At 48.8% G+C, this 27,196-nt stretch overlaps 1 protein-coding gene, 1 long non-coding RNA gene and 1 other non-coding gene across 3 annotated transcripts; all 3 read left to right on the top strand.

Annotated features, from left to right (window-relative positions):
- The first annotated feature begins 11,070 nt into the window (after positions 1-11,070).
- Positions 11,071-20,937, top strand: LOC128336922 (uncharacterized). Its single transcript, XR_008312113.1, has 4 exons — positions 11,071-11,345; positions 12,864-17,068; positions 18,103-18,291; positions 19,993-20,937. It is a non-coding gene; the product is annotated as an uncharacterized LOC128336922 (long non-coding RNA).
- Positions 11,232-11,305, top strand: TRNAR-UCU (transfer RNA arginine (anticodon UCU)). The gene has a single exon. It is a non-coding gene; the product is annotated as a tRNA-Arg (tRNA).
- A 155-nt stretch (positions 20,938-21,092) lies between the features above and the next one.
- Positions 21,093-21,965, top strand: LOC128337273 (olfactory receptor 6N2-like). The gene has a single exon (XM_053278062.1). The coding sequence runs from the start codon at positions 21,093-21,095 to the stop codon at positions 21,963-21,965; it is 873 nt and encodes a 290-aa protein (XP_053134037.1).
- The last annotated feature ends 5,231 nt before the right edge of the window (positions 21,966-27,196 follow it).

Genomic DNA, 27,196 nt, shown 5'->3' with positions numbered 1-27,196 from the left:
GCTTGGAGGCCCTTCCATGGTTTCCCAGTGCCCCAGAATACAGGAACAGAAGATCCTATTGGCTGCTTGAGGGACAGGGTGCATGGAATAGCCTGACCTACCCATTAAAACCTTCCTGGTTGCAAGAGCCCCATGGGTGGCCTGTTCCCATGTCAGAATTATTTAATGTCCCCTCATAAATCTGCTCCCCAGGCCCCTAATGAATCAGGACCAGGGGGCCAGTTGAGAGAAGTGACTGTGCTATGGCTCCGAAATCACCCGATCGCTCCTTGGAACTGCAGGCTCTCAATTCATGGCTGACATCTTAAAAGCCTCTCTCCCCACCCCCACCCCAACCCACCCCCTTTCCTTTTTGACTGACTATTTTCAATTATACAAGAAGGAGGGAAGGAGGGGTTGGTATCTGCTCGGCTCCAGGGCAATACGGAGGAGGGAAAGAGATCAGCTGAAGCCAGAGGCCTCCCGGCAGAAGGGGAGAGAACGTCAGCTCAGCACGTGTGATCAAACGCTCGCCGATGAAGCACGGATGGTGATTTTTAATTATTGATTATTTTCCATGGGACCAGCAGCAATGTCCGTGCTGCTTTAGGGAATAATATCAGCAGGGCTTTGCCTGGAGGAGTTGGCGGCCTCCTAGAGGGAGGGGCCGGAACGCAGGGCAGGGCATCTGTTTTGCATGCAGAAGGCTCCAAGTTCCACCCCTGGTAACTCCAACTGCAAGAATTGGAGACTGCAGGGGTGAGAAAGACTCCCGCCTGAGACCCTGGAGAGCCACCACCAGCTGGAGTAGACAAAACCGGGCAAGATGGACCAGGGGCATGTTTGTACGGACATCCTTAAGAATTTCTTCAGGGGAGGGCAATCTATAGCTCAGTGACAGAGGATGCTCTCTGCAGGCAGACGTTTCCAAGGCTTGTCTTAAGAGAACCTGTATACCACTGCCCCGTGTGGCAACCGGGTGAATTATGACAGCCGTGCTAAGCAGGGAGTTCTCAGGGCCTGGGCTGGTTTTGCCCAGCCAGGATGTTCATGGGACCCTTCCCGGACAGGAAGGAGATAAAGATTCCCTGCCTGGCCTCAGTCGCATGGTCGCCTTCATCCTGGCCCGCTGTTGCTTGACCTCAGTTCCTGCGTGGCTGGAGCCCTGTGATTTCCAGCTCCTCTTCCACTCTGGCTTCCTGTCTCTCTGCTTGGCTTGGAGGCCTGGCGTGTTTCCTGACCCCGCTTCTGGCCGGTCCCCTCTCTCCTGGTTCTTTAATGGCCTCTCCCAATCCTGACTCCAGTCCTGTCCCTTTGGTAGTGGGGGGGGGACCCAGGGCTGGCTAGAGATCAGAGTGGATCTGGGGAGGAGAACAGGTCTTGTGGCAGCGAGCCCGAATTGTCCCTTTTGCTAAGCAGGTCTGCCTTGCTTTGCATTTGGATGGGAGACTACATAGGAACATAGGAAGCTGCCATATACTGAGTCAGACCATTGGTCTATCTAGCCCAGTCTTGTCTTCACAGACTGGCAGAGGCTTCTCCAATCCCAGGCAGCATCTCAAGTTAGGGCTGGGAAATATTCTTGCCTGAAACCCTGAAGAGCCGCTGCCAGTCAGTGTGGATAATACTAGGCCAGGTGCACCAAGGATCTGACTCAGTATAAGGCGGCTTCTTATGTTCCAATACTGGGCTGGATGGACCAATATAATGCAGCCTCATAGGATCAAGTGCTTGTCCGTCATCCCAGTGCCTTTGTTCTCATTGGCCAGAACAGCTGGGGTTGGCTGCATAGGAAAAGCAAAGTTCACAGGCAGGGATAAAATCACAAAGAGCAAAAGAGGGAGCTGCAGAGGGCTCGATAAGTCAGAACAAAGAATTTGTGCTGGACGTGGGTTCAGCCTGGGTTACCACCCCTTGACAACTGTAACATCAAGTGATGGTTTGCATGTGTGAATGGGTCACCACTATAACCCCCCACAGAGAGAGACCTTTCCCGTTGCCTCCCGTGACCTGAAAGCCGATGGCTTCGAACAAGTCAATTCACCCGACTCGGTGGCAAAATCCTTGACAACCTTGATTTTCCCAAACAGACTAAATTATGCAAAACAGGCACATGCAAATCTACTTAATTGGCATTGTGTCTTCTGGGGGTAGAACCAGGCTCTCGGGGAGGGGGGCGGAATGCACCCCCACAGTCCTGCCTCTCTGCTTTCCTCCAAATTCAAGCGTTGCCGTTTTGTTTATCAGTCTCAGATGAAAAAGCCGACAAGCTTCTGGAAAAAGGAGGGGAGAAGAAAGGGGGGGAAGCTATTAAGCAGCATTAAGCGTATCTAATTAAACCTTTTCCACACATTCGCTCGGTGATTACGGGCCCCTTAGAAGAGAATCGAGGAAAGGGCGAAGGGGGCCTGCCAAAGCCAGTGAGCGGTTCGCAAGATCCAAAGAAAAAGAGTTTCATTCTCCTGTCTCCAAACAAGGATTCCTTCCCCTCCCTCTTTTTGGATTGATAATCTCACTAAATATTTGCTGCTGGGAGACCGAGCCGTGCTGGCACTTCCCTTGGCACCTTACACAATGCTTGTTCAATTATTTACTGACTTTGCTCACCGAGTGCTGGGTACGCCAGGAACGTAAAGAAAGTGAGCCTTCCTGAATCTCCCCTCTGTCCCCTCCCCTCTTCTTTAAAACATTTCATTGCAAGGCAAAATGAGAGCAATGACAGGAGAGAAAAGAGAATGGTGTGTCTGAAGACGGAAAGCGGGGGAGAAGAGGAGAGGGGTGGGGGGAGAGAGAGAGAGAGAGAGAGAGAGAGAGGCAGCCTCCTTGCCGCGTGATAAATAGAGCTGTCACTGGGGCCGGTGATTATCACATCTAAGGAAAGCCTTCTCCCGACCTTTCTCCAGAACGGAGGAGAACACGTCCCAGCTCCTTCACACCCCAAACCAAGACCTTGTCTAAGCATCGCCTGCTTGCGTCAGGAAGGCGCTCGTCCGCAAGACTGGCAGAAAACCATCCCCAGATAATTAAGGCGGGTCACTTCGCCAACAAGGCCACATCCGGGCCTTGGGCGGGTCAACATGGAGCCATCTCTGGTGCGCCTTACCTCAATGATCTCCGAATAAGCGCATTCAACTGAGGGGAGGCGGTCTGAGGGAAGCTCAGCACCAACAAGGGGAGGCATGGCCAAATGCCGGGGATGCAGAGGTGCTTCTGAAAGCCTCTGCATCCCAATGGTATTAGTCCTCGTTTTGCTAGGCCACTGTAACAAGAAGAACGGGGACCCCTTCGCTCTGCAAGAGGCGGGCTCATGTGGTGAGTTGCAGTACTGCACTTTGGAGCATCTTTCTTGGGAGTCAAGCATCCTCGGCCACGCCCACCCAGGCTGCTGGCCGGACCCTCGCAGCGGGAAGTCAGAGACAAAAGGCTTCCTGTCTCACCCTGTAGCCTATATCTACAGAGCAGATTTAGGCTAGGCATTAGGAAGCATTTCCTAAGAGCTCTTTGGCCGTGGCGCAGTGGTGGGCCCCCTTCACTGGAGAGTCTCAGACGGGGGTGGGCGGCCGTCTGTCGGGTATGATGCAGACGTTTCCTGCACTGAGTCAGAAGCCAGACAACATGGGGCAGCAGGAAAGACACAACTAAAGGACTGGACGTCCTTCAGGTCCCTGAACACTTAAGCAAATGAGGCACATTTCACCAATCCCAAGATGAATTTTAGAAATCCCCCAGAGCAGGGTTTCTTAACCTTGGGCCCCCAGATGTTGTTGGACAACAACTCCCAGAATCCCCAGACATGGCCTCTGGGGCTGGAGATCCTGGGAGTTGTAGTCCAACAACATCTGGGGGCCCAAGGTCAAGAAACCCTGCCCCAGAGACTTGGCAGAGCAAGAGAGAGACAGATTCTGTGGGCCAGCACCTTTGACATCAGCCAGCCCCTGAATCTGTCTGCAGCTCCTTCCTACCCACTCCCTTGGGCCAGTCCCCATCTCTCCGCCTCACCGCCCTTGCAGGGTTGTTGTGAGGATAAAACGAGAGGGGAAGAGCAATGGGCATTGCCCAGAGTTCCTTGGGGACACGGCAGGATGGGAATGTCATCAATCCACATCATAAGCCATAGCCTTCCCCAGAGAGGAGGTCCTCGTGGAACAGGTGCCGGCATGGAGCCAGCGGAGCCCCTGGAGACATGCCCCTCTTCCCCTGCTGGGTTTAGCCTGCCGTAGACCCAACACTCGCTTGAAACAGAAGAGCTGTCTATGAAAGAGACCATTAATGGAAATAAATGAGGTGGAAACTACAGGTTGCCGCCTTGCCTGGTGGATCAGAGCAATTCCATCACCTCGCAGACACACCCAGCAGTGCTTATTAAGCTATCTTCATGTAGTGAGACAGCCATGGGCTCCTTTCCCTAATCCCCCACGCAAAGGCGTCTCCTTCTGCTCAGTGCTCGATTCCTAAAACGAGAGCGGCGCCAACCCAATTCGGCAGAGCGGCATTTGAGGCACGTTGGTGTCTGCTTCCTCCAGGAGAAACATCCGAGGAACACCTAATTTCAACTTGCTCACTCTGCTGCAGAAGCACCTTAAGAATTAGTGCTGATCTGAAGATTCTCCTAGAAGCAGTCTGAGCTAGATTTGAAGGTGCTGGGGGGTTTCGGGACGAAAAGGCAATTCGGGGAGGAGCTATGCTTGCCAGGTTTCGAGGGGACAGCTCACGACTGTTTGATGGTGGCGTTCGCCAACATCATTTTACGTTTCTTTTTTGTAGTTTATACCACGCCTCAGCAGGTCTCAGGGGCTGAAATAGTGGCGACATACTGTCATTTTGAGGAGGATTCTGGGGGCAAAGGGCAGCTCTTGATAGACTAAGAGTTTCTTTGGGCCCCCAGAGAAAATGCCAAGATTGCATCCTCCTCATATTTGTCACCTGAATATGATGGGGGTAAATGGGAGAGGCATTTTGGATAAGAGGAAATGGGGTGGAGAATATTAAAAAGGGACATTTGGAGATGAGAGTTCAAACTGGGGAAAATGAGAGGCATTTCTGATCAGTACTAACCCCACAGGAACACAGGAAGCTGCCATATACTGAGTCAGACCCTTGGTCTATCTAGCTCAGTGTTGTCTTCACAGACTGGCAGCGGCTTCTCAAAGGTTGCAGGCAGGAGTCTCTCTCAGCCCTATCTTGGAGATGCTGCCAGGGAGGGAACTGGGAACCTTCTTCTGCTCTTCCCAGAGCAGCTCCATCCCCTGAGGGGAGTATCTGACAGTGCTCACACTTCGTCTCCCATTCAAATGCAACCAGGGTGGACCCTGCTTAACTTAGGGGACAAGTCATGCTTGCTACCACAAGGCCAGCTCTCCTCCCATCAGTCAGAGAGATCCAAATAACTGCTTGTGCCTGATTAAAATGTATGCACGTAGGGGTGTGTGTGTGCGTGTGCGTTTCCTTACCTAATGTGTCTGTCTAACTCTGTTTTTAAAATTAAACATTGGATCTATCAAGTATATGGAGTCTGGGTGAAATTTCTCATGAATACAAATACCCCAGATTTGGCTGTATAGCAAAAGCAAGCTGCATCCCTCTCCTGCCACCTCGGGGCCATTCCAGACAGTGCAAAAAGCGTTTTAACATCTCGCAACACCCTGAGCCTTGAGAGGGTGCACGCCTCCCTCCTCTGCCTCCACAAGCCTCCTAACCCTTTTATTTCCAATTGAGGTTAGAAACAAGCCAAGACCGGTCATGGCATCCAAACCCACCAGTCTTGGCTTCTTCTAACCAACTTGTTTGGCATAAACCAAGATCTGGAGCCAAGCTTTGCAGTGAGCTTCACAGCTAGGTTGATTTCAAGCCAGCTGGCGAGATGAAACCCAGATGTCACGATGGGTCTTGATTTGTTTCCAATTTATGTTTTGGGGGTCGTAGCAACGAAATTCCAGGTTTGGCGAGGGGGGTTCAGTAGAATGAGCAGGGAACTTCTCAGACGCTTGGGAGAGATCTGCACCCCTGCCAAGAACATATAGATGGACCCTGGTCACTAGGGACAGCCATAGAGACACGATGCCTCTCAATCCCAGTTTGCAGGGGAGCCACAGCAGGAGAGAGGGCCTGCCCTTGCCCCTTGCCTGTGGGCTCCCCAGAGGCATCTGGTGGGCCACTGTGGGAAACAGGAGGCTGGACTAGATGGGCCTTCTTGGGCCTGATCCAGCGGGGCTGTTCTGAAGTTTGTTTATTATTTATTAGTTGTATTTATATACCGCCAGGCTCCAGGCGGTTCACAAGAGTAGCCTATTCTTATGACATTGGGACAGGGAACCATCGTCAACGTCCTTTTTCGAATGAAACCAAGCAAAAGCATCTCCTGTGTTTACCGTCGCTGCCCCCCGCCTGCCCCAAGGTTCTCTGTTCCCAAATGGGCCCTTGTGCCTCAAGAGGAGGGGGGAAAGCAGGTCCTTGGGAAGTCACTCTACAAAGCAGCCCAACTCTCTGGAGTCCTGGCCGCCCTCCGCTCTCGATGCGCCAAGTGTCTCCCCTCGCCTCCCGATTAGCCAAGCCTAACCTTTACAAATCAGGGCACGTCTTCCATCGCCAGCCACCCGGCGTCCGCTAACCCTTGCACCCAGGCGAGTGCAGCGTTCTCTAATCGCCCACTTCATTTCGAGTGCTTGGAGAACTCCTCCGCCTCGGCCCCTCCGAGAAGACAAACCGGCTCATTTTTCTCCGACACTGTTCTCTGTTTCAGCACCGCCGAATCGATCCCCGCCTTGGCACATTCCTCTCCCGTGCCCCAGGGCCACAGGCTGTTTCAGCAGTTCGTAGAGCCTGCTGTGCAGAACGCAAGAGCTGGAGAGGCTTCCAGGAGGCGGCCCAAGGCCTCAGGAAACAGGAGGGGGCGTCCAAAAGAGAATTTGATGGGACTGCTGCTTGCTTCTCCACTTCAGGCAGCAGCTCGGCTCGGCTCCTTCAAAAACTCGTAGAAATTCAACACACAGGCAGCTTCTCCCAGAGTGGAAATGCACCTGTTGGACTTTTGCCTCAGTGCACCTGTTGAAAGGCATGAGGCTTCTGTCAGGGAAAATCGGGGATCTGGGAAAGAGACCCAAAATCTGCACGTGCCAAGCCTTTGGCCACTATGTATGATGGGAGTTGTAGTCCAACAATGTCGGAAAACCCATGGGTTGGAATCCTTGGGCTAAGCTACCATGTCTTCTCCATATGGTCCTGCCTGCACTCACAAGTGTGTGAATGGGATGGGGGGGGGTGGCTTTTGCATGTCCCATCTCTGGCTGAAGCATGCTTGCTGGGAACGAGGGAAAGTGTGTGTGTGTGTCATTCTCCACAATACAGAATCTCCTGCCCTCAGAGACTCTTCTTGCTCCCTCCTTGCTGGCTTTAGAGCCACCATCTTGAAGACTCTGTCATTTAGGCCAGCCTGTGGCTTACTCTCTCTTCAGTGGTGTTACCATTTGGCTTCCCCGCGCCTGCATTTTAGCTGCTCAGTGACTGCATCTTCGCCCTTGCATGTGTTTTGTATTCCAAGATACTTTCAGAACCGAAAGGCAGGGTCACGCCCCCAAACCAATCGAGGCACGTGGGAGCCGGGGAGGAGGCCATGACTCTTGACAGAGGAGTTCATCTCCCATCCGGTCCTTGGTCTCGCCGGTGAAACAAGCGGAGAAGATTGTGCGCCCGGGAAGGAGGCCTCTTTGCCAAAGACCTTGGGCTGCCGGTCAGAGCAGGCCCCAGGAGATGAGGCGGCCTGTATTCTGCAGCGAAACAGACCGGAGAAGCAAAAAAATCCCACCTTTCTTCCTTTCCCCCGCAGAAACTTTGAACGCAGTGCGAGCGGTTTATCGCGCCAGGACAGAAAGCGCCGACTTCGCCCCAAAGTCGCCCTTTCCTCAAAGCTTTAATTGGAGTGCAGCCATGCCTTTGTGGAGAGAGCAGGCCCGGAGCCTCCACCTCGGTTCCCATGGCAACAGCTCAGCAGTGATGCTCCAAGGACAGGCCGGCCAGCAGGGACCCTTCCCTGAAGTGCTGGCCTGCGGTGGGGGGGGGGGGGGCGGCAGGGGGAGTACCGAAAAGGACAGAGGGAGGCAGAGGGGCTCCAAAAAATATAGCCAGCTGGGACTGAAGTCAAAATGCTTAAAAATCAGGAAGGAGGCGGAAGAAAATTGGGCCTGGACCGAGGCAGATGGGAGGAATCGAGGGGGTTGCAGGGAGGCCCAAGTCTGCCTGGTTTCTCTTGGACATTCTTGGATGTGCCTCAAAGCAGGACATGGAGGCAGCACTCCTGGGAGATAGCGGGGCCATTCCTTGTGCAGGGTGCTTTTATTGCCGTGGTGACCGTTGGGCCTGCAGCGGACAAATTTGTAATGGTGCTCTAAAAAGCTTCTAAAAGAATTTTTTTTAAAAAAACACAACCCCTACTATAGAATTGTATCAGCGTTGCCAGAGGAAAATAAATTTACTGTTTGTTTGTTTGTTTATCTGATTTCTATACCACCCTTCCAAAAATGGCTCAGGGTGGTTTACACAGAGAAATAATAAATAAATAAGAGATGTCAATATGAGATCATTGGCAGGGGTGTCTCTACTCCCTGGAGGGAGTAGAACCATTTGTTCATGGTGACCCGCGCCCTTTCCTCGGCTCTGTGCAGACGTGACTGCAATTTTACCCTAATTGCTAGAGATAAATAAGTAGTGATAAGATAAAGAAAGCCACCAGTGAAACCATGTTATCCCCTATTTTCCATCCCAGCGGGGGGACGGGGACACACAGATGTTGCCAAAACCCATTCTATGAATTTGTCCTGGTCTGGTGGTAGCCAGCATGACTTGTCCCCTTAGCTAAGCAAGGTCTGCCCTGCTTGCATATGAATGGGAGGCTAGAAGTGTGAGAAGCACTGTAAGATATTCCCCTCAGGGGATCGAGCCGCTCTGGGGAGAGCAGAAGGCTCCAAGTTCCTTCCCTGGCAGCACCTCCAAGACAGGGCTAAGAGAGATTCCTGCCTGCAACATTGGAGAAGCTGCTGCCGGTCTGGGTAGACAATCCTGAGCGAGCTGGACCAAGGGTCTGACTCAGTATATGGCAGCTTCCTATGTTCCCATGACTAACCAGCAGGTCTTCAGCTTGCACCCAAACTGGAGACCAGTTCAGCTGTTTTGCAGTAGCCATGATACAATCGCACTAACTTACACCTATCAGCTCTTCAGCAACAGCATTGTGAAGCAGCTGGCATTTCAGGGAGAGTGCCTTTCCTTCTGAACAGGGGAAATCAGAGTGAATGGTTTAAAGTGGGTTAATCTGCATAATCTGATGGAACGTCTGCCTACCTCATCTCCTTTATGATTTTTGCCTCTATGGAATTTGACAGCAGCGAGGGCAGTGGGTGTGCTCAGCGCAGCGTTTGATTCCTCCTGCAAACGGCTGCTGATGAACTCGGCAGTCCCAGTCCTGGGAATATTTGTGCAAAGAGTTGAAATAAGAGAACACCTCTGCCCTCATCAGGAGGAGCTTTTGGGCTAGACAAGGCATGAATCAGGGTACAGACGTGGAAGCAGGCAGGGTGGAGCTGACACTAACGCTGAAAGCACATAATTTCAGAGCAGGAAACTGAGTGGGCTTACACCTCTGCACTGGGAACACTGCAAAACCTGTGTGAAGACCACCAAAGGCATGCAAAATATCACATCTTTCGCAGCTTCTCCTTAATGTGGATGCTTGCAAAATGTTGCTCACCTGAATTTATCCTGGATTGCAGAAGTCCAAATAACCTGGTTGCGTTTCCAAAGTGGATCGGACACGTTAGGAACCCCATCTCACTCTATTTACCAAAAATAAATAAAAATCCAAATTTCATAGAGACTACTACCTATGCGGTCTGCTGTAACTTCTTGGTCTACATGTGTCTTCCACCCCCCCGCCCGATGTTACTGAATCATGATAAAACCCAGCAAAGAGGCAATCCTGCTGCAGTCATACATGTGGTTGTCTCAAGATACTTTCTGTGTGGTGTTTTTTTACCAATGCGCAGAAGCATTGGAGCATCAGGAGCACACAGAAAGAACGCTAATGCCATCATGCAGAAACATATCAAGATGATTCTTACAGCTTTAGGCTTTGGGGTATTTTGCTTCAAACTAAAAGCTGCAGCAAACAGCATTTTCCAGAATTAATTTTAGGAATTCTTCACATGAAACAGCAAAATAAGTGGCGAAGAATGTGGGGCGGAGCAAACCCCTGGGACAAGCAAGGAACAGAGGGGTGGAATCCCATGTAGCAGGGATTCCAAGACGTTGTGGACGACAGCTCCCATAATCCCCAGCCAAAGGCCATTGGAGCTTGGGATTCTGGGGGTTGTAGTCAACAGCATTTTGGAATCCCCGTTACAAGGAGCACTGGTGGAATCTACTCATCCCTATGTAGAATGGCTATATATGTGGCTTCAAAGTCATTGGAAGGTCCACCACATTGCCGGTGGCCCTTATGTCACTGTTAGAAAACCTTCTGGGGCTCTCTCTTCAAGGGGAAGGAAGCCCATTGCTGCAGCCTAGGAGACCCCATTTTGCCTCTTTAAGTGACCCCTTCCACTCCCCCAGGCCACTGTCCTAGATTAACTGTCAATCTGATTTAATGAAGCCTCCATCCTGTGCATAAGGCGTATCTGTGTGTCAAAGGAGAGAGTCCGTGCTCTGCAAAATTTTAAAGGAACCCATGGACTTTCCCAACAAAGCTATGGCTTGTGCGTTTCATTCCCCACCCCACAACCATTCTTTTCCAAAAGAGAGAGAGAGAGAACCTCTGTCTGGGCACGAACTTATTTCCGGACCGAGGAAGGGGACGCTGGCACAAGCCCATGAGGGGATACAGCAGGTACAGCCAAGCTGGGGAGCTGTGAGCTGTCCATGGTACTGGCTGTGCCAATGCACAGAGAGAAACTGTCCACTGCACAGAAATGCAATCCCAGCTCCAGGTTTTTGCTGTCTCTTTCTCTCTTTGTGATAAGGTTGGAGATATCCGCTGAATTATATACAGAATCCTCCCCCCCTTGTCTCCCTTATGTAAGCAAAGGGTGGGGGGATGCTGAACGGAATGTATTTGAGGAGCAGAGGAAATAGGATTCCTGGCTCCAGGTTTTCCCTCTGCCCCTGGCAAAGCGGTACAGAAATAGCAGGATGCTGGAATCGCTCAGCAGTGATGCAGAAGGTATGAGCTTTTTCAGTTCTGGTCCTGATGCTGAGCTTGTGGTGAGGTCTCTGTGGCGCAATGGACGAGCGCGCTGGACTTCTAATCCAGAGGTTCCGGGTTCGAGTCCCGGCAGAGATGGTCTCCAGGACAGGTGTCTTAATTTTTCGCACATCCTCAAGTAAGGAATGATAATTAATTATATTTCACTCTAGTGGGTTTCCAAAGGAAAATGAGCGGCAGTTGCCAGGATCCCCTGGGCAGTGCATTCGGCTTCCGTCTCTTCCTCTTTCATACCCCCACCCCCAGAATGAAATAGATCATCTCTTCCTCCTTTGCATGAATATTCGCTTTGTCTTTGAAAAGAGAGAGACCTCTTTGTTCCATGATATTATAATAATTATCGGTTCTATAATGATAACTCTCCATTTGTACTTTAACCCTACAATGCAATTAGAAAGGAAACATGCTCTCTTGTGTGAAAAAATAATATATCCTTTGCAATTTATGTACATTGTGACTTCTTGGAGAGAATGTAAGAAATGGAACTTAGGTTTCAAGATATTTTGCATGTCATTTAGGTTGGTTACACATTAAAGGCTCTTCTCTTCTGCCTTTAACACCAGCCATTCCCAGAGAAACTGAAGAGAAACTTTCACCCCCAGAGAAATTGGGGGTGAACGTTTACCCCATCAAGATTGAAGGGGTGACGATTTATTCCTTTCCCATTGTTGGATTTTGGCACACCAGACTAAACACAGGACCAGAGCATATAAAACCTCTGGCAACCAAAGTTATGAGGGAGTTGGTATTCACAGCCACAGGGTGTGGGGATGGCCTGTGGTTTTGAAGGTTTTAAGAGGGGATTATTATTATTTAAAATAATACACTACTGCTCAGGGCGGCTCATAACAATAAAATAGATACCCTATACAATAAAAGAAATAAAATTAACCAAATTAAGTAAACAAGTTAAAAGACAGGTTAAAAACCACAATCAGTATTACATTTCAAATTAATATTAAAAGCTAAACATTGAGAATTATAAAAACTAAAAACTAAAGAACCTACCAGATATAACCACAGAAGGGGCATTAAAAAGCCTCTTTAAACAGATGTGTCTTTAGTTGTTTTTTAAGGACACTGAGGGAGGGAGCATGGCGAAGCTCTTCAGGGAGGGCGTTCCAAAGCCGAAGGGCCACAAACGAAAAGGCCCTGTCTCTAGTCCCCATTAACCAGATCTCTGTTAGTGGCAGGGCCCTGAGCAGGGCCTGAGATAATGAACGGAGGCCCGTGGCGGATTCATATGGATGAAGGCAGCCCAACAGGTAGCCCAGCCCCAAGCTGTGTAGAGCTTTAAAGGTCAAGACCAGCACCTTGAATCTAGCCTGGAAGCAGACCGGTAACCAATGAAGCTGCCGCAGGATCGGTGTGATACTCATGAAGTGACTTGCACCCATGAGCATCCTTGCAGCAGCATTCTGGACCAGTTGAGGCTTCTGAACAGTCTTCAAGGGCACAGTCTTCACGTGTCTATCCTCTGTTTCTTTTTTAAGATTGTGAGCCCTTTGGGGACAGGGAGCCATTTTAGTTATCGATTTATATCTATGTAAACTACTTCGGGAACTTTTTGTTGAAAAGTGGTATATAAATATTTGTTGTATTCGTATTCTTTTAAACTCTGATCTCTTCTTCTCAGAGGGACCGTGAAAGCCACTATGAGGAACGTCACCTCTTCCTTACAGGTTATTCTCTGGATCAACTGATTCAATAATGTTTGGAACTGAGTCATCATCTGCAAAAACCCACCATCTGCGACTTCTGATGTTCCGAATTGGCTGGTCTTGTTTCTGAAGTGGAAACTATGCATGAGAATTCTTCCATTCCTCCATTTTTCCTTCCAAATTTTGCTGCAAACACTGTACACCTATGATATCATGGCTTTTAAATTATATATTGTTTTTAATGCTTTGGGTGTCCACTGCCTTGAATTCCTTGTACGAAAAAAGCGGAATATAATTTTTTTAATGAATCTAAAAGAGCCTGCATGCTTTTCCTTATATCCCCACAATGGAAAAGGCTAGAGACTTGACTTTATTTATTTCTAATGAAAGCTGAACATTCATGAAGGGGCCTGGAATCTCAGGGGGAGGCAGGCCCCCTGTGGCAACCGCTGCAACCAGTTACACCTTTCACAGGGCTATCAAGAAGGAACAGAACTGCATGGAGAAGATCTTCCACTTTTCTCAACCCAGAAGGACACTGCTATTCCTCCTTTGGGCAAAGTTACAGCTTTGCCAAAATTTCATTGCAGTGCCCATGGTTTGAAGATTGGAGTGCACAACAACCAAGAGCTAAATTTCTCCACAGACAGAGCATCCGGTTTCCAAAACTCTAGAATTCCTTTGGGGACAAAAATCACTCTGCACGCTCCCTCATCTGCCCGTCTGCGGAGACACCACCTGCAAAATAAACCCTTCTGGAAAACACACCGCCCAGAGTGTGTTCAGCTGGGGATGTTTAATATATGTTTTTTCCATCCTCTGTGGATGCAACCAGAAGGATCAACAACCAACCTCCTAATGATCTTGTTTATGAATCTGCCTCATTTCCCCACTGCGACAGGAAAGGCCCCTGTCTGGCATCAGAATAAAGTTTGTTGCAAGATTTAATTAGAGATACTTTGCCTCCATGAGCATTCTGGGGCCTCTGAATTCTTCTACTGCTTAGTTTAAAACTGAACCAGATAAAAATTCCTGGCTGATCCCCACACCCATCCACCCAGCCCCCTAATCCCCCAAATCCTCTCCCACCCACTTCCCTTTAAACCCAGTTTACCTGGCCAGACCAGTAGAGCCATGAGCAGCAGTGGTGGTACAGAAAACAGCATGCTGGGACAAAAGACCGCAGTGGCTCTTGGGAAATGTAGTTTTCCCAGGGGCTACTGGAATTTCCCATGGGCCATAGAGCCTTTCATCCTTGTGTGGTGTGATGCAATGCACCAGGATTGTAAAGCAAGTGGCCAGCAGAGGGGTCTCCATCCTTACCTCTCCTCACAGTGGTACAGGAGCATCACCACAGCTCCCACTGCTGGTGTGGCCAAGTCACTGGGTTTAAAGGGAAGGGAGTTTGGGGGGGTCAGAAGACTGGGTAAATAGACAGGAATGGAGTAAAAAACTGGGGAAGAATTCAGGGGCCTCACCAAGATTGCCCAAGCGTTGTGAGGCTCCAAAGTTCAGTTTGAAGGAAAGGGTGTTTGGGGTTTGGGAATCAACTAGCTGGAGGAATGGGAAGCAGAGAAAGAGATGGGCCGATCACTTCTGAAGTCACACCAGCTGAGAAAGTATTTCCTGACCTGAGAGGAAGCATAGCATAGTTTTTATTTCGGTCTTTGACCAGCATCACAACAAAATAAACAAAAAGCAGTTAAGACAATCTACTCCAACAAAGTAATAAGGGATCTCTATAAAATTACCTTAAAACGTAGTATAGTGAGTAGAAGAAGCTAAAAGTCAAGACCTAAAACTATATGTAAAAATTAATCAACACTGGTATCAGAATGATATTGAGTATAAAGGGGGTGGGGCAGCAGAATTGTGTGCCTAATACAGAATGGTGTCAAATCTCTTTCCATATTGTATTCTATACTATGTATGGCATCAGCACATCCAACAAGTGGAAGCAACATACATACAGGCGCAAAAGTGTTTAGTTCTTATTAAACTCTAAATGAATTTTGTTAGCTATGAGGCAGAACTTGGCCACATTATAGGATCTAAAGTCATCCTGACCTGTTAAGAGGAAATTAAGATAAAAAGAATCAATACAGTCTGGATAGCGCTAATATTTGGGGAGATAAGCTTATGCTGAACGTCACGATAGTACAATCTCACTGGAGACAAAGGGGGAAATGCGCTCTCTGTACGGGATTTTTTGATATCTCCCTTCCATCACAGCTGTGGGCAAAATGTTGCATCAGGCCAACGTCAGGGCTCTGTGGTACTTTGGGACTGTTAGCTGGCTTAAATAGTTGACAGGGGTATGGCTCAGAATTTGATTGCCACAAAAGACACCAACTGGAATGGAGCCCTGATCAATTTGCCACTACATATTATAAACTCTTTCCCTTATTTTGACTCTGGTGCTTTCGTAACCCAAGGTTAGCAATGCGGCGGGAAGAAAGCCATAATGGTTTCGCCTTTCCTCTACCCCTTTCCCCCACCCACCTTGAGTGATCATGTCCTTTAACACAAGTGGAGCTAAACCAGTGGGATGACAAACCAGCTTAAACCAGAATTCAAAAATAATAATCCAAGCGCTAGCCTCTGCTTTGAGCAACCCCTGAGAGGAAGCAGCACGACTTATTTTCCAGCCCTCTCACTCAACCCTGGAAGCATTCACCCATCTCTGGTTTTAATGAGCCTTTGACCTAGGTTGAAAATCAGAAGATCTCGCCAACATTGGCCTCACAGTGCCCCAGAACTACGGAACTCATCAAGGGGGACATTTGTTCACGGGGGAGGCACAAAGAGTTTATCTCCATCCTCACAGACTAGTACACTGAAACTTGGTACACAGACATACCTTATAATGAGAACAATCTAGAGTTGAGGCATCCATACTTCTGCCCACCAAAACAGGGGACCAGAAGAGTAGCCCCTGTGATGCCTGGAGTATTGTGAGGTTATTAGCAGCCCTTTACTACCACTTGAGGAAGATTTTAGCACTCCCCCTGATCCCCCAAGCATCTCGGGGTAGCTGTGTCTTTTCTGCTGGTCCATCATTTCCCAGGACATGGGAATTGACCGCTATAGAGCTACATGGGATATCCAACCGCCGAGGATTTATTTTTGCTTAAAACCATTGTAACCCTTCTTTCCTGCCAATTGAGAAAAGAGACACCTTTTAAAAGTGGTGCTTCTCTTTGCTGAGCAGAGAAAGAACAACTGGCCATAACCAACCCCAGCACAGCACCCCTCCAGCGGCTGTTGATGGCATTTATCATGTTTCTTTTTTTAGATTGTGAGGATCCTGGATCCTGTAAGAGACTTATAAAGGAACTCTAGTCCTCCTGCTAAGGGGCTGGGGTCTCTGCCCAAGAATGCTCAGAATCACAAGGCAACCCCCCCCCCATTTCTTTGGGTGAGTCTGTGGCAGCTAGAGAAGCAGAGAAGTGGGTCACAACCTGTGCTTATTATCTCGGCAAACACTGGCATTGGCTTCTCTCTCCTCCGACTTGCCTCAAAATGCAGAGAGAGGATTGCAGCAAGCATCAAAAGGCAGTTCCATTACTCTGTGCTTCTGTTGCAGCTGGGTGCAGAGAGGGGCAAAGCACCCTTCTGTCCTCTCTGCCTCATCTCAGCCAAGGATGATGGGATGTCCATTTGCCCTCTGCTTTCAGAAAGGGAGTCCCTCCAGCAAACCAGGCATGATAGCCAACACAAACTGTTACTCTCTGGTCCCTAGTCGTCCCCGGTGTTGGCACTTCCACACATGCAAGTTTATCAAGTGGCAGCAGAAAGAGAACAGAATTAGAGTGCCTGAGCTTTCTTCTGCCATGGGCAATAAATTATAGCAGAGGATGATGGGAGTTGTAGTTCAGCAACATCTGGAGTGCCCCAGGTTCAGAAACCCTGGTATATGGCTACTATGTGTATTCAAGTGTGGAAACCCCCTTATTTTTTTGGGGGGGGGAGACCGTGGCTGAGTGGAAGAGTCCCTGTTTTCCATGCAGAAGGCCCCAGGTCCAGCCTCTGGCAGCATTTCCAGGTAGGGCTGGGAGAGACCCATCTGAAACCCAGGAGAGCTGCTGCCAGTCTGAGCAGATGACGACTACTACTACTACTACTACTACTACTACTACTACTGATATTTATATCCCGCTCTTCAACCAAAGTTCCCAAAGTGGGTTGCTTTGTTTTATTTGTGCTTTCATTGTGTTCTAAGAGTTTTAACTTTTAGATTGTAATTGTTGAAATGTTTTAATCTTTTTATTGGTGGTTGTTTTTACTCTCTTGTAAACCACCCAGAGAACTTGCATTTGGGAGTGGTATAAAAATGTGTTAAATAAATGAAATAAATAAATAGAAAAATAAATAATACATCAATAAGAGGGCCCCCTGTCCCCAAAGGGCTCACAGTCTAAAAAGAAAGACAAGGCAGACACCAGCAACGGCCACGGGAGGGATGCTGTGCTGGGGTTGGAGAGGGCCAGTTGCTCTCCCCCTGCTAAATGTAAGAGAAGAGTGTCTCTTTGCTCAGTTAGCAGGGGTTGATATGGATATGGGCCAGCCTCTCATAAGTTCATCAGGAGTGTCCTTCGCTCAGTGGTGGCACCTCTGGCCTCGGATGCAAAAGTTCCCCGGTCCAAACTCAGACCTCTCCAAGTAGATCTGGACAAAGCTCTTGGACGAGCCACTGCCCGTCAGCTGAGATCAGGGAGGAGAGCTGGCCTTGCAGCAGTGAGCATGGATGGTTGCTTCTGCTAAGCAGGGTCTGCCCTGGTTTGCATTTGGATGGGGCTTAGCACAGCAGAGTACCTGCTTGGAACGCCGAAGGTCCCAGGTTCACTCCCCGCCAGCATCTCCAGGTAAGCCTGGGAAAGGTGCCTGCCTGAAGCCCTGGAGAGCCCCTGCCAGTCAGTGCAGAGAATCCTGCGCTGGATGGACCAATGGTCTGTCTGAGAACACAGCAGCTTCCTATGGTGTTGGACTACGACACCCATCATTCCAGCCACACTGGTACAGCTGTGGGAGATGGGACCGCTAGTTCAACAGCACCTGGGGGTCTAGAGTTGGGGTCTAGAGTTGGGGTCTCCCGGTTTAGATGGTGCAACTGAGCTAGATGGGCCAACAGAAAGAGGCAACTTCCCTCGGCCCTGACCGAACAAAATCCTGCTCTTCCTCTCTGAGCAAACTTTCCTACTCTTCCTTTTTCAGATGTTCTTCCTTGCCACTCTCTGCTAATTGGGCTCGGTTAATCGCCCCAAAGGGACGGGAATGAACCGCCCGGGGCCACATCCTGCATCCCAGCTAGGGAAAGAGCTGGCTTCCTTTCCCCCCAAACAAGCCACTTAATTGAGAGCTCCCCGGTGTGGGTGACGAGATTCTCCCTTCCTCCGGAGAAAGGTAGGAGCACGGCAAAAACAAGTCCATTAGGGCTGCCAGTCCCGGAACTGATCATTACTGGGATGTGTTGGTGGCAAAACAGAAAGTCCGCTGGGAAGGGGCTGTCTGGGGGTTCGGCCAGACTGCTCCTGCCCCCACTTCACCAAGGACCCCATGGAAAGCAGGTGGGGATCCAGGGAGCTGGCCAGGAGGTCTCGATCCCCAAAGCATAGGAGCGATCAGCATAAACAAACCAAGACGTTTCTGAAGAGCCTCGTTCACTACAAAGGGCGTGAAGGTCTCTTTTAGGAACCTGCCATGCTGAGTTAGACCATCACTCCGACAAACCCGTTACTGTCCACTCCAGGGATTCCCTACCTGCAGTACTCCACCTGCTGTTGAACTACAACTGCCATCACCCCCTGCTACAACTTAGCATGGCTGGGGACGATGGGGGTTGGAGTCCAGCAACATGCGGACTACTGCAGGTTGAGAAGCCCTCGTCTTCCACTCTGCCGGGCAGCAGATCTCTCCAGCCAAGATCTTGCTGGACCTCTGATCTAGACATCCCTTCATTGGGACTGAATCCCACCTTCCAGAGGGTGTTTCAGTATCTAGGGGTGTGCACAAAACCGGTTCACCCAGTTCGGTTCGAGTCCAAACTGGACTCAGGCCAAACTGGGCATGTTTGGTTTTGTGCCCCTGATGAACAAACCCCCCAGCTTGACTCGAATTTGAGCCAGTTCAGGGGTTCTAAAGATAGATAGATAGATAGATAGATAGATAGATAGATAGATAGATAGATAGATAGATAGATAGATAGATAGATTCACTAACCACTGGGTCTGGCAGACCAACCTGTGTTCTCCAGATGCTGTGGAACTCCCGAGGACCCCCTGGAGGACCACCATCTGGGAAACCCTGGTCTAATGTAGCCTCAAGCAGCATCCTGTTTGGGGAGGATTCCTAGCTCAGATGTAGAACGCCTGCTTTACATGCCGAGAGCCCCAGATCCAGATCTCGGCATCCCCAACTCAAGGACCGAGGGGCTGTCGGCAAAGATCTTTCTTTCCTCAAGCCCGGGAGAGTCACCTTTGGTCAGAGTAGGCCATGCTGAGCTAGGCAGACCAGTGGCCCAACCTTGTACAAGGCCGTTTCATGGTCCTGTACTTAGACCAATGTGTGGATGACAAGTCTATTAAAGTCTATTAGTGAGAGGAGTTTGGATCACTTCCTGGAGGAGAGGGCTATCGAGGGCTACTAGTCGGAGGGCTATAGGCCACCTCCAGCCTCAAAGGCAGGAAGCCTCTGAGTACCAGTTCCAGGGGAGTAAGAGCAGGAGACGAGAGGGCATGCCCTCAACTCCTGCCTGTAGGCTTCCAGCAGCATCTGGTGGGCCCCTGTGTGAAACAGGAGGCTGGACTAGATGGGCTTCCTTGGGTCTGATCCAGCAGGGCTGTTCTTAGGTTCTTGTTTCCTGTGTTTCAATCTATGGCCAGTGGTTTGAAGCTAGGTTTAAACTGTCAGGTAACTGGCATTAGCGTGACTGTGTGAATCCCCGCCAAAATTAACCATGTCAGATTGTGTTCCGAGGTGAATCTGAGATTCCCATCCTGACCTGGATTCACACACTCACGCTAATGTTGGCTGCCAACTTTAAACCTGGATTCAAACGCTTGTGTGAACCAGGCCTGTGTTTCTTCTGTATGTTCCTCTGGGTAGAACCCACCATGGTCCTGGACCTCTGGTTTCTTCGGGAAGTTGCTGATTTATCCATCCAGCATGGGAGACCCACTGGGGACGCTGCTCCAAGCCAAGCTGAAGGAGTGATTGTTTTCTTCAGGAACCTCAAAGGGCCAAGCAGGAAAGCACTTCTCTCTCTGGAGCTTTGAGATAAGTACAGAAAAGGGACCCTCTTTTCAAGAAGAACCAACTGCACCCTCGGCAGAAGACAGCAGGAGGAGGAGGGGAAGTCTGCAAAGAGACACAGGTCAGTGGGCAAACCTTTGTCTGCAGAAACTCGAGATCCACGTTGACCTCAAGCGTCTCTCTCCTTAGCATGTGAACTGCAGAGATCCCCAAGTGCCTGTGCCCTCAGATCCAAGATGAGTGGCCTGCTAGACCTGTAGCCTCTTCCGTCCTCTCATTTCAAACGCCAAAACTTTATCCTGCCCCTGGATATCGTCATCCAAGAACCAGCATGGTGTAGTGGTTAGCGTGTTAAACTAGGACTGGGGAGACCCGAGTTCAGACCCCCCTTCAGCCGTGAAACCTACTGGGTGGCTCTGAGCCCGTCTGATGAACACGAAAACGATGTTTAGCACTGCACGTCCATGGCTTCTGTTCAACATGGTATAACTTATTGCATGACTATCTAAATATGGTCCTTATTTTGGCTTTCATTTAACATTGTGTTGTGATGGTTTCTCTCCGTGGCTCTTACTTTATGGCCCCTACTGAACCGTGTATCACTCATTGTAACACTATCTATAATATGGTTCCTGTTTGGGGCTGTGTTTAATACTGTATTATTCCGTTTGTGGTTAGAGATTCTGACATGGTTATGAATATATTTTTGATCTTCTTCACACATTAGTATTCTGTTTTCTTCTTTCTTCTAGACTTCATTGTGAGTATTATCCCCTTTTTTTGTATCTCCCCGGAGGAAGAGCAGTTTATAAATGCAAAAATAGATGAATACATAAATAGTGCTACATTTTTATGAATGTGCCTTTCCTTTCCCGCCGCTTAGCAGTAAAGCGTCTGCAATGTTTGTGGGCAGAGGGCACCACCAGAATTCTAACCTGTCCACAGACTGAGGCATGGAAACCTCCAACCAGACCAAGGTCACCAAGTTCATCCTGGTGGGCTTCCCAAACCTCCAGCAGTTCCAGAAGCTCCTTTTCCTCCTGCTCCTCGTCGTCTACCTCTTCACCATCTTCTTCGTCAGCATCCTGTCCTTCTTGGAGGTCTGGTACATGGCAACCACCATCCCCAAGATGCTCTCCAATTTGCTCACTGAAAGGAAGAGCATCTCCTTCAGTGGCTGCCTCCTGCAGACCTATTTCTTCCATTCGTTGGGTGCCACCGAGTGCTACCTGCTGGCGGCGATGGCGTACGACCGGTACCTGGCCATCTGCAACCCGCTACGGTACCCCTCCATCATGACCAGCAGGATGTGTGCCCAGCTGGCTGCCGGCTGCTGGATCTGTGGCTTCATGTGTCCCATCACCGAAGTGATCTTAGTGTCCAAGCTGCCTTTCTGTGGCCCCAACCAAATCGAACATCTCTTCTGCGACTTCCCACCACTGCTCAGCCTGGCCTGCACTGAGACCTCCGTCAACATCTTGGACTTCGTCATCAACACCTTCATCATCCTGGTGACCTTCCTGCTCATCACGAGCTCCTACGTGAAGATCATCCAGTCCATCCTGAGAATCCGCACCACCGAAGGCCGCAAGAAGGCCTTCTCCACCTGTGCGTCCCACCTGGTTGTGGTCTTGCTCTTTTTCGGGTGCATCGTCTTCATGTACGTGTGGCTGAAGAAGAGCTACTCCTTGAATTATGATCGGGCTTTCACTGTGATCTATTCAGTCTTCACCCCGTTGGCCAACCCAGTCATCTATAGCTTGCGGAAGAAAGAAATCCTGAAAGCTATAAAGAGGAGAATCCAGGTGAAGAGCGACGTTAACTAGCACTCCACACTGAATGCTCTTGAGACGGGTGTGGGAACAGCTCTGTTAAGTGTGAGGAATGAACAGGTCCTAAGCACCACCTGACTGCATCAAACTCTTTGCATGCAGAAGGTCCCAGGTTCAATCCCTGGCAGTATCTTTTTAAGGGAACGGTTCCCCACCTCAACAAACTGATGCGGTTTCAGGCACCCGAGGCGGTTCGGCGCTTCCCTAAGGAGGCTCCGAACCAGTTTGTGCACATCCCTCATGCATTTATCAACAGCTCCCAGTCACATGAAAAGCCTAAGTAGAACCCCCATGTTTAGAGGCAGTCACCTGACATTGGTCTGACCCAGCAGGGTTCTTTGCATTTTTGTATGACAGGTTTATTCAGCAGAAGTGTTTATCCCACTCTCTTTGATCTCCTCAAAACCTCTTCTGTCTAGAGATGTTTAAAAATGACAGATTCTGGAGATGTGGCAGCCTATCGGAGATTCTAGTCCACATGTTTTAGAATTGACCTGTAATTGGGTCTTTGGAGGAAGATGCCATTGACTGAATCAATTTAATCTTCTCCCTGAAACTTAAATCCTCAAGCACCTCATTTGGGGAGAGTCTCTTGCAATCTGAATGGCTCAAAACGCTTCTGTTCTCTGGCTTGCCACGGCGTCACTGGCAGAAAACGGTATTATTTTACAGTTGTGTAAGTCGCAATTTGCACCTATAATCAGAAAGTGGATTGAAGGCCTCCTAAATTTGCCCATTAAAGAACAAACTGCATACTACGAGAGAGATAAACTGGAGTGCTCAGAGCAATCTGGCAACCGTTTCTAGGAATGAACTCTAAATAAGCATAAATGCTTCTCAGCCATACACAAAAGGGAAGGGTGGTGTTCTCTCTCCGTTTGGTTACAGCATTCTTTATGTTGTGTCCCTTTATTGACCGATGGTTCAGTTATTTAAAATATTTATATCCCACTCCTCCAGCATAAGGCCTACAAAAAATATCAGCTGTAATTAATCAATTCTACTCCACTGGGCAGTCTTAACTTGCTCATGGGTTCCAGATGGCACCCGCTCTCCAAGGTTTCAGGCAAGAATCTCTCCCAGCCCTACCTGGAGATGCTGCCAAGGATTGAACTGGGTGCCTTCTGCCTATCCAAATCTCCCTTAAGGCGAATATCTTACAGCAGGCAGCACTCACAAGTACAACGGATATTTACAATGAATGTTTATATTCCACTTTTCAACAAGAAGTTCCCAAAGTGGTTTCAAATGGATAGATAGATAGATAGATAGATAGATAGATATGAATCCAGTGGCAACAGAATTTAAAATTCATAAAAAGGTAAGAATCATAATAGATAAAAACACATAAAAATTTTTAAAAAATTGGTCTCTGTTGAGGGCCTGGGAAAACAGGTACGTCTTCCTAAAAGCAAACAGCGAAGGAGATGTTCTTATTTCAGCACAGGGAGCATTCCAAAGCACTGGGGCAGCCACAGAGAAGGCCTGGTCTCGAGTCTCCACCAAACGAGTTGACGGCAACCATAACCGGACCTCTCCGGATTATCTGAATAGGCGACCGGGTTCACGACAGAGAAGGTGCTCTCTTAAGTACCCAGGACCTAAGCCATTAAGGGCTTTAGAGGTAATAACCAGTACTTTATATTTCGTTCAGAAACATATTGGCAGCCAGTGCAGTTCTTTCAAAACTGGTGTTTATGGTCCCTTCGTGTTGTCCCAGAGACCAATCTGGCTGCCATATTCTGAACCAATGGTAGTTTCTGAACTACGGACAAAGGCAGCCCCACATAGAGTGCATTACAGTAGTCAAGTCCAGAGGCTACCAGCATATGTACCACCATTTTAAGGTCATTTGTCTCCAGAAATGGATGTATCTGGCATATCAGCTGAAGCTGATAAAAGGCACTTCTGGCCACAGCCTCAACCTGAGGAGCCAGGGAGAGTTTGGGCTCCAGGAGTACTCCCAGAATACGAACCTGACCTTTTAAGGGGAGTGTAACCCCATCCAGAACAGGCAGATTTAAACCATCTCTCATTTAACCAATGACCCGATGTTTACAAAACAATGATTAAAAGTATGAAACAGTGGCTGCAGCCAAACAGGTTGCAGTGCCTGTGAGGTGTCCTGAACCACAAATCCATGCAGAACAGCAAGTGTCTACGTGGTCCACATGCGGAAGTTGCTTCATTTGCTAAATAATTTTAATCAAATATCATCTATATTGTTTTACAGTGTTGGCGGCAGTGAAGACAACCCTGAGCAGTTATTGGTTAAGTTGCCTGCCTGTTGTACAACCATAGAACATTAGAGTTGGGAGGGATCTCAGAGGTCCTCTATCCAACCCCTCCCTCAAGCATGCATCTGCTGTAGCGTCCCTGGTGGACACTCCTCTGCTTGAAACCCTCAAGAGAAGGAGCGTCTACTACTATGTTGGACCATTCCTCTGTCCAACAGCTCTTAGAGTTTGGAAATCCCTCCCCATGGCTAGCCTCAGTCCACTTCCTTGGAACGTCAACAGTTCTAGTCTGCAAGAGCAATGAGAGCTCCTTCCTCCATGTGCCCAGCCCTAAAGTAGCCCCTTCACAACAATGCCCTTACCCACTGGTTTCTTATGCACAGCCTGACCTTCTGACCTAGTGAATAAACACACCAAAATGTGTCCTAATTTGGTGCCAAGAGGCATGAGCATAGGGACCAATTCCCAGAATAACTCCTTTATATCCACCCAACCCATTTGATTCGTAACAAGCCCCTGAAGGCCAGAAACAAAAACATACGCAATCTACAGGTAACCTTTGGGATGAGATACTAAATTGGGTGTTGCAGCTTCATCCATCCAAGATCCATCATTTGGGGGGAGGATCTGAAAGAGGCGAGGAACACCCTCAAGAATAGTAGGCAGGTGAGTGCTACCTTGGCATGATCAATTCACTGGAGTGGCAGAGTCATTCTGGCAGGGGAAGAAGCAATGATATTTTGCTTTTCGCCCGTGTTTCCATACTGGCACCTACCCAGAGGCTCCCGCAGTGGGGTGCAAGACCATTAGGGAAGTTCTGGGGAGCAAAAAAGAGGCTTGACCTATTTCCAGCAGTAACCCAAGACCTGAAGGCCTCAGCGACCAACCTCCAGAGAGACGTGTTGCCTCTGGACTTTGAGGCAACATTTTGCTGTCGTGGAAAGAGCTCCGTGAATTTTTCCAATCTCCTTTTAAAGCCATCTAAGCAAGCGGTCCTCATCACATCTTTGTGGCAGTGGGCATCATCGTTCTACACTGGGTGAAAGCAGAACATCCTTTTGTCAGGCCTGAAGACCACACACACACACACACACACACACACACACACACACACACACCGTCCGCCAAGCAGTCTCATGGTGTGGACATGGATTCTAGGGTTACGGCAGCTGGCAGAAGATTTTCTGTGTCCACTTTCTCCGCACCAGACATAATTTTGATCATGTCCCTGCTTATTCACCATTTTTTCCTGATTTAGAAAGCTCCAGACACTTTAGCTTTTCTTCACAAGGAAGGTACTTTGTCCTTTTGAACATTATATTATTATTATTATTATTTTATTATTATTATTTATTCAATTTCTATACCGCCCTTCCAAAAATGGCTCAGGGCGGCTTACACAGACAAATAATACATAAATAAGATAGATCCCTGTCCCCCAAAGGGCTCACATTCTAAAAAGAAACATAAGATAGACACCAGCAACAGCTGCTCGAGAAATACTGTGCCGGGGGTGGATAGGGCCAGTTACTCTCCCCCTGCTAAATAAAGAAAATCACCACATTAAAAGGAGCCTCTTTGCCAAGTTAGCGGGGATTTTGGGTCTCCCTTTCTGCATTTTTTTAAACCAGTTCAATGATTCTCTAAGCTGGAAAATACCAATTCATGAAACCCCAATGCTCAGTTTCTGTTGTGAGGCTGCTGTGGAACATAGACATAAGAACATAAGAACAGCCCTGCTGGATCAGGCCCTAGGAAGCCCATCTAATCCAGCATCCTGTTTCGCACTGTGGCCCACCAGATGCCACTGGAAGCCACAGAAGGGCTAGTGAAGAAAAAGGGAGTCAGCCTACATGCCTGCAACCTGAATGATCTCCACGCTGCTCTAAATGTTGTCACCTTTTCCCGTTCACTCTGCTCCTATGCCTTTTTAAACAGCACCCTGGCACGCCCAGGGGTATACTGCTCCTGAAGAGGGAGGTTCTATTCAGCCAGTTGCTGAGAAGCCTCTCTTCCATGAAATGTGAACAGCCAAGGAGGAAGAGCAAAGGGAGGGAGAGGGGAAAGGTGGTGAGAAAAGAATATAAAGTGATACCACTACAGATACTGAGACCCGGTTACAGTTGGGGGTCATCCTGAGGGGTTAGCCCAGGGGCCCTCAGCCTGGGGCTTTCAGATGTTGTCGACCTACAAGTTACACTCCTCCTACGATAAGTAGCCAGGTCTAGGAGCAGAGGAAGCTGCCATATACTGAGTCAGGCCCTTGGTCCACCTAGCTCAGCATTGTCTGCCCAGACTGGCAGCGGCTTCTCCAAGGCTACAGGCAGGAGTCTCTCTCAACCCTATCTTGGAGATGCTGCCAGGGAGGGAACGTGGAGCCTAGATGCTCTTCCCAGAGCGACCTCATCCCCTACGGGAAATATCTTACAGTGCTCACACATGCAGTCTCCCATCCAAATGCAAACCAGGGTGGACCCTGCTTAGCAAAGGGAGCAATGCATGCTTGCCACCCCCAGACCAGCCCCCTTCAGCCTTCTCCACCTCTGCAGAGAGACAGCCTTCAGAATCCTTAATAGTCAGAGCCTTACGGATATCTGCTTGCAGCGTCATCTCTATCACATTTATGTATTATTTATTTTAAAATAGTTATAACCCACCCCTCCAGTACACTACTGCTCGGGGAGACTCACAACTTTAATAAAATAGATACAATGAAAGATTAATAAAGTTGAACAAGTTAAAAGACCAGGCTGAAGCCACATCTGAACCATTTTTTTAAAAAAAGTTTCCAGGTAAAAGTTATTAATAAAAAGCTAAAAACTGAGAACTATAAAAACTAAAGAACCTACCAAATATCCACCACAGATAAAATGTTTAAAAACCTCTTTTTAAAGATGTGTTTTCAAAATTGTTTTCTAAACAATTAAACATCTGCCCGGCTTATCGTTATCACCGCATCTCATTTCTGTAGGTCAGCTTTGAGATGCC

This window comes from Hemicordylus capensis, chromosome 14 (assembly GCF_027244095.1).
Source record: "Hemicordylus capensis ecotype Gifberg chromosome 14, rHemCap1.1.pri, whole genome shotgun sequence".
NCBI lineage: Eukaryota > Metazoa > Chordata > Lepidosauria > Squamata > Cordylidae > Hemicordylus > Hemicordylus capensis.
The sequence above is the reverse complement of the archived record's forward strand: the minus strand, read 5'-3'. Positions and strand labels throughout refer to the sequence as shown.